Raw genomic sequence first — 6,742 nt, forward strand, 5'->3', positions numbered from 1 at the left:
AGCACCCTTGCCGTGAGTAGCCCAGTCTTGCCACAGTAGTCCTCGGGCAGCTGTGTACGGAGTCCCCCGGCCGGGTGGGCCAGGCCATGGCATCTGCCCTGGGTGAATCATGTGGCAAGGCTCGTGAGTGAGTGAGAGAGAAGGTATCTGTCTCAGCACGTTGCTTGCTTCTCCCATCCCGCAGTACCCTGTGGACAGTTCATGGATCTCCCCAGAACTCCGGCTGCAGAGTGATGACATCTTGCCCTTGGGCAAGGACTCGGGGCCCCTGAGTGACCCTATCACAGGCAAGCCCTACGTGCCCCTGTCAGAAGCAGAGGAGGTCCGTCTGAGCCAGAACTTGCTAGAGCTGTGGCGGCGGCGAGGGCCAGTCTGGCAGGAGGCCCCCCAGCTCCCTGTGGACCCGCACCGGGACACGATCCTCAATGCCATTGAGCAGCACCCAGTGGTGGTCATCTCTGGGGACACAGGCTGTGGAAAGACCACACGCATCCCCCAGCTGCTGCTGGAGCGCTACGTGACCGAGGGCCGCGGTGCCCGCTGCAATGTGATAATCACCCAGCCGCGCCGCATCTCCGCTGTGTCGGTGGCACAGCGGGTCAGCCACGAACTGGGCCCCTCACTGCGACGGAACGTGGGCTTCCAGGTGCGGTTGGAAAGTAAGCCCCCTGCCCGAGGCGGGGCCCTGCTCTTCTGCACTGTGGGCATCCTGCTGCGGAAGCTGCAGAGCAATCCCAGCCTCGAGGGCGTGAGCCATGTCATCGTGGACGAGGTCCACGAGCGGGACGTGAATACAGACTTCCTGCTGATTCTGCTCAAGGGCCTGCAGCGGCTCAACCCGGCCCTGCGGCTGGTGCTTATGAGCGCCACAGGTGATAATGAGCGCTTCTCCCGCTACTTTGGTGGCTGCCCTGTCATCAAGGTGCCAGGCTTCATGTACCCTGTCAAGGAGCACTACCTGGAGGACATTCTGGCCAAGCTGGGGAAGCACCAGTACCCGCACCGGCACCGGCACCACGAGGTGAGGGGACATGCCTGCCCCAGCCTTCCCCGGCTTTCCCTCTGGATTCCCCTCCTCCCTGTCCCTATGACTTGGTGGCCTAGGGTGAGTTAATGCTTTTGAGCTTCAGTTTCCTTGATAGAAAATAGAATGATGGGCAGGGGAGGGGCATGGTAAGGAGCTTCTGGGCAAGGGTGTGGTGAGGGTTGGTGGTGACCGGGTGAGTGCCTGGGCCTCACTGTCACAGTGTCCTTCCCTGGGGCTGTGACTGTGGCTTCTCCTCCCCCAATCTAGTCTGAGGATGAATGTGCACTCGACTTGGACCTTGTGACAGACCTGGTTCTGCACATCGATGCCCGAGGGGAACCAGGTGGGTGCTTTCCCCTCTGCCCCGGCCCCACCCTGACCTCCACCTGCTGGAGAGTGACAGCTCATGCCTGCAGGGCCCCTTTACAGGTGGGATCCTCTGCTTCCTGCCTGGGTGGCAGGAGATCAAAGGAGTGCAGCAACGCCTCCAGGAGGCCCTGGGCATGCACGAGAGCAAGTACCTCATCCTGCCAGGTGAGAGACAGTATGCATCCTGGCCCCCACACACCAGCCTTGCCCTGTGTCCTGGGGACTGACCCAACTGGGACGTGAGGGGCCTGGGTTTGTGACCAGCCTGCCCTAATTTTGTTGGCTTTTCCACTTATACTGGGCGTATTCTTCATCTGGGCCTCAGTTTCATTAAAAAGGGGTCAAAATCCTTGCCCTGTGCCCTCAGCACAGGGGGCAGGAGCAGTGCCCATAACCAGCGTGTTCTTGCCGCCCACCAGTGCACTCCAACATCCCCATGATGGACCAGAAGGCCATATTCCAGCAGCCACCAGTTGGGGTGCGCAAGATCGTCTTGGCCACCAATATCGCGGAGACCTCAATTACAGTCAATGACATTGTGCACGTGGTGGACAGTGGTCTGCACAAGGAGGAACGCTATGACCTTAAGACCAAGGTGGCACCCATCTCCTGGACCTAGCCAGCCCCTGGGGGAAGAACAAGTTCCGAGGTGGCCCCCCAACCCAGATCAGCCTTGGATCTGCTCTGTGTCTGGAGGAGGCCACACTCATGGGCTCTCGGTGTCCCTGTTGTGAGGGGGGCATTGAGGGGTTAAGGGACGTTGAAGACCAGACGTGGGGGAGCACTGAGGAAGGCCCGTTGGCGTCTGTGTCACCACTCACCTACCCCCCTCCCTCAGGTGTCCTGCTTGGAGACTGTGTGGGTTTCACGAGCGAATGTGATCCAGCGCCGGGGCCGGGCGGGCCGCTGCCAGTCAGGCTTTGCCTACCACCTATTCCCACGGAGCCGGCTGGAGAAAATGGTCCCTTTCCAAGTGCCGGAGATTCTGCGCACGCCCCTCGAGAACCTGGTGCTACAAGCCAAAATCCACATGCCCGAGAAGACGGTGCGCCAGACGCGGGGCTGGGCGCAGGCTGGGCACGGGCAGGCGCGGGCAGGCCCCGGGCTCACGGTGGGCTTTGGCCGGTTCTTGCCGTAGGCAGTGGAGTTCCTTTCTAAGGCCGTGGACAGTCCGAACATCAAGGCAGTGGACGAGGCTGTGATCTTGCTCCAGGAGATCGGTGAGCATGGCAGGGCTAGCCGGGCAGGGGTCGCAGCGTGACTCTCGTGGGCGATTCTGATGCCGGCTGTTGCAGGAGTGCTGGACCAGCGGGAGTACCTGACCACCCTGGGGCAGCGCCTGGCCCACATCTCCACCGACCCCCGGCTGGCCAAGGCCATAGTGCTGGCTGCCATCTTCCGCTGCTTGCACCCGCTGCTCGTGGTCGTTTCCTGCCTCACCCGGGACCCCTTCAGCAGTAGCCTGCAGAACCGGGCGGAGGTGGACAAGGTCAGACCCAGCCCTGTCCTGTGGCCCTTTCTTCCTCCTCCCCTCCCCGCCCNTGCTGCGCTGGCAGGACCGCAGCTCCCGGGAGAACTACCTGGAGGAGAACCTGCTGTATGCACCCAGCCTGCGCTTCATCCACGGTCAGTGGGCTTCGCCCCAGCTCCAGCCCCGCCCGGCCCATCCCCCATGGCTGAGGCGCTATGAGCGTGTCGTCCCCCAGCCTCGTGGCTTTGGGGGCCGCAGGCTAACCCGCCCCCAACTCCCCAGGACTCATCAAGCAGTTCTCAGAGAACATTTATGAGGCTTTCCTGGTGGGAAAGCCCTCGGACTGCACCCTGGCTTCTGCCCAGTGCAACGAGTACAGTGAGGAGGAGGAGCTTGTGAAGGGCGTGCTGATGGCCGGCCTCTACCCCAACCTCATCCAGGTGCTGCCTCGGGGCGGGCCCGGCGGGCCCCGGCCTCCTCGCCCATCCTCAGCTTCTTGCTCAGTCGCTCCATCTTTTTCTTCATCCTTGCAGGTGAGGCAGGGCAAGGTGACCCGGCAGGGCAAGTTCAAGCCTAACAGCGTCACATACAGGACCAAATCTGGCAACATCTTGCTGCACAAGTCGACCATTAACAGGTGGGAGGCAGGCAGGGCTGGGGAGGAGCAGTGGGTGTGCTCCCCAGGAGGGCAGCCTCACCCAGCCCTGTGTTCCCCAGGGAGGCCACGCGGCTTCGGAGCCGATGGCTGACATACTTCATGGCCGTCAAGTCCAACGGCAGTGTCTTCGTCCGGGACTCCTCCCAGGTGCACCCGCTGGCCGTGCTGCTGCTGACAGATGGGGACGTGCACATACGTGGTGGGTGCTGGCACCCCAACCCCCTACCTGCCACCCCCCTTGAGGCTGTATCCACTGGGGCCTGGCCTCACCCCTGCCCTCTGCCGCCGCCTCCCTCCCCCAGATGATGGACGCCGGGCCACCATCTCCCTGAGTGACAGTGACCTTCTGAGGCTGGAGGGGGACTCCCGCACTGTGCGGCTGCTGAGGGAGCTGCGCCGGGCCCTGGGCCGCATGGTGGAGCGGAGCCTGCGCAGTGAGCTAGCCGCACTTCCGCCGGGCGTCCAGCAGGAGCACGGGCAGCTGCTCGCCCTGCTGGCGGAGCTGCTGCGTGGGCCCTGTGGCAGCTTTGACGTGCGCAAGACAGCCGACGACTGAGCCCCGTGTCTGCTGGGGCTGTGTACAGAGTGCAAATGTTTATTTAAAATAAAGTTCTATTTATCCCTTGTGAGCATTGCTCTCCGCTGGGGGCTCCTCTCTCAGGGCCCCAGCATCCTGCGCTGCCTGCCGAGGTTCCCAAGCTCCTGCTTATTGCGGCCCCAGGTCGCAGGGGAGGGAGGGGCTTAACTGGTGCGGGGCCTGCGTCGCAGGGGTCACCCAGCCCTACAGCTGCTCCTGCGCCCATGTGGCAGGCAGCCTGTTGGCGATGTCCCTGCCCTTGCAGCTTGGGACAGCAGGTGCTGTGCATGCACTCACCCAGGTCTCCTCTGGGCCAGTGGTACGTGCACAACATGTGTCCTTATGGAATCTGGTGGCCACCTTCTAGCCCGAAGCCGACTTGGGGGCGAAGTTCCACAGGCAGCTAGCTAACTAACTAACGGCACTTGAACCTTACTTAACCCTCAAGGGGTCTTGGGTCGTGTGTCAGCCCTGCCACAAGCTAGGACTTTCCCTCAGTCACATCCACAAATTCACAGATGAGAGGCTACGGTCGTCAAGACTGCACGGTGCACATAAGTCTGATGCAAGGTGACGGGCTAGTGGAGGCCAACCAGGCCATACACAAGATACAGGGCCTGCGTGGTGGGACATCACGAGCTTTATTTACTCTTGAAATCGGTACAACAGAATCACAGATTGACACGGGCAGTGGCTGAGCCATAGGCAAACCGGAAGTACAGAAACGTCGCACCCCCAAATGGCTGCAGGTAGTATACAGCGCACAGCGGCCTCTGGTCCCCAGCTGTCAGGGCAGCCTTCTCAGTTTCTCTGGCTTGGGGGACACTTCAGGGGAGCTGGGATGAGCCCCACCCATCAGAAAGTCGACCATTCCGGCCCACCTAGAGCGTGCTCTCCTAGGGTCACCTCTCCCACCCCTACCCTCGGACCCAGAGCCAGTTGTCAGCCTCCGCATCCGTGTGGGCCTGCAGCTAACACGAGGAGGAGGGCACAGGTCCCTTCAGACCCTGCGCTGTCTACGGCTTCATCTGCCACTTCCTCCTGCTGACAAAGCATGGGTGCCCTGATGTCCTTGGCACAGAGTTCTTCAGTCTTTGGCTTGGGGAACACGTTCTCCACAGCCCCCCCCCACCCCCGCCACCGGTATGTGCTTGGGGAGCTGGGGATGTGGCATCAAGTCTCCCCAAGGAAAATGCTACCTCAGAAGTGGGAGAACCTGCTGGCCCTGAGGCCCTCCCTCTACGTGGAGATCAAATCTGAACCTAAGTCAAGAGCCCCTACCTTCTCAGCTCCAAGGGTCACCGGGAGCAGCGGCAGGAGGACGAGGGGCCGAGTCTGTGGCCACCTCCTCGGGGGCAAGTCTGCACTGCAGAAAATGCTCTTCCGGAGGAGAAGCCCTGGGAGACTCCCGGCCATTTCACTACAAACTGTTACATTTTAATCCTTTATTAGAAACCATGCAAACTTTAATACAAAAAAAAATACAAGTGCAATAAGAATCTTCGTGTCAATACAATTCCCGGGATTTCTCATCATTGCAGCCATCCCAAGACCGGCCCTGGCTGGGACACCCCTCCACAGGCTGGCCTCACCTCTCCCCACTCTCCGGCCAGGCTGTAAGGTAAGGGAGGTGGCCTGTCTCATGCTTTTATTTTTAAATTTCCATACCTGATTCCCTGTCATCCACATGAGTTCTGGACATCTGGGGCTCCCCAGTAACTGAGGGCTCTAGTGTCAAAGGCCTGCAAGCCTGGAGGATTTTGACCTCCACAGCCCTTCCCTGTTTCTCCAGCCCTGACCTTATATCTCCCACTAGATCCCAGGGAATGAGACAGAGATGCCAAAACCAGCCTCTTGGTTAGAAAAGAAAAGCAGCATACACACAAAATACCAGAACAACCAGTCCACGCTCTGACCAGCCCCTAGTGTGCCCTGTGCTCACCAGGCACAGCCCCTGCATCTCCCCCGCCCGGCCCACACTTCTCTGGGGCCCCAAGCTGCCCAGGCCATGGCAGCCCCTGATGCCTGACCTCCCGGCTGGAGGCTTAAGGATCTCTCCCCTCCCTATTTCCTTTAACACCTACTGAGAACTTTCATTTAAACATGGCTTCAACCTGCAAAACTCCTCTACCAGTTTTTAGGTTATTTAAAAAAAAAAAGGATAAAACAAGAAAGGGAAGTGTGGCAGCAGCTAGGCAGCTAGGCAGGTACGGGAAGCAGCGGGCACAGGCAGAACCAACCCCTAACTAGCCTGGGGCAGGGCAGCAAGAGGCACCTGGCCCAACCTGCGTGTTGAGCACTACTGTGGGGTCAAGGGGAGAGGCGGCGGCTTAGCGGGCTCCAGGGGACGCAGGCAGCACCCTGCCACCACGTGGCCATCCGCTTTCACTCTTCCCTCCGGGTGGAGCTGGCAAGGAGGGCAGGTATGTCAGTTTCTCTTGGGTTTGGTCCGGAAAACCCAAAGACGAGGTTGGAGTCTGGATCCCCCTCCTAGATCCCACGAGATCCCAAGTTGGCCTCCCCACCCCATTCACCTCCCAACCTCATCTGCAGAGCAGTGCGCAATGATGGGACAGGAAAGAAGCAAGGAGCTGGGCCCAGGGCAGGGACTGGAGGAAGTGTGTGTGTGTGTGGGGGGGG

At 60.5% G+C, this 6,742-nt stretch overlaps 1 protein-coding gene across 1 annotated transcript in view; it reads left to right on the forward strand.

Moving 5' to 3' along the window:
* The window catches only part of DHX30 (DExH-box helicase 30), a 29,342-nt gene extending 25,188 nt beyond the window's left edge, over positions 1 to 4,154 (forward strand). The window contains 12 exon segments of the mRNA XM_077776949.1: positions 185 to 1,021; positions 1,295 to 1,370; positions 1,457 to 1,561; positions 1,816 to 1,991; positions 2,235 to 2,441; positions 2,535 to 2,616; positions 2,692 to 2,893; positions 2,895 to 3,022; positions 3,150 to 3,307; positions 3,401 to 3,504; positions 3,585 to 3,724; positions 3,828 to 4,154. Coding sequence (XP_077633075.1) covers positions 185 to 1,021; positions 1,295 to 1,370; positions 1,457 to 1,561; positions 1,816 to 1,991; positions 2,235 to 2,441; positions 2,535 to 2,616; positions 2,692 to 2,893; positions 2,895 to 3,022; positions 3,150 to 3,307; positions 3,401 to 3,504; positions 3,585 to 3,724; positions 3,828 to 4,081 — 2,469 coding nt within the window. The 3' untranslated portion in view covers positions 4,082 to 4,154.
* The last annotated feature ends 2,588 nt before the right edge of the window (positions 4,155 to 6,742 follow it).

Source organism: Crocuta crocuta, unplaced genomic scaffold, assembly GCF_008692635.1.
Source record: "Crocuta crocuta isolate KB4526 unplaced genomic scaffold, BGI_CrCroc_1.0 scaffold77, whole genome shotgun sequence".
Classification (NCBI taxonomy): Eukaryota; Metazoa; Chordata; class Mammalia; order Carnivora; family Hyaenidae; genus Crocuta; species Crocuta crocuta.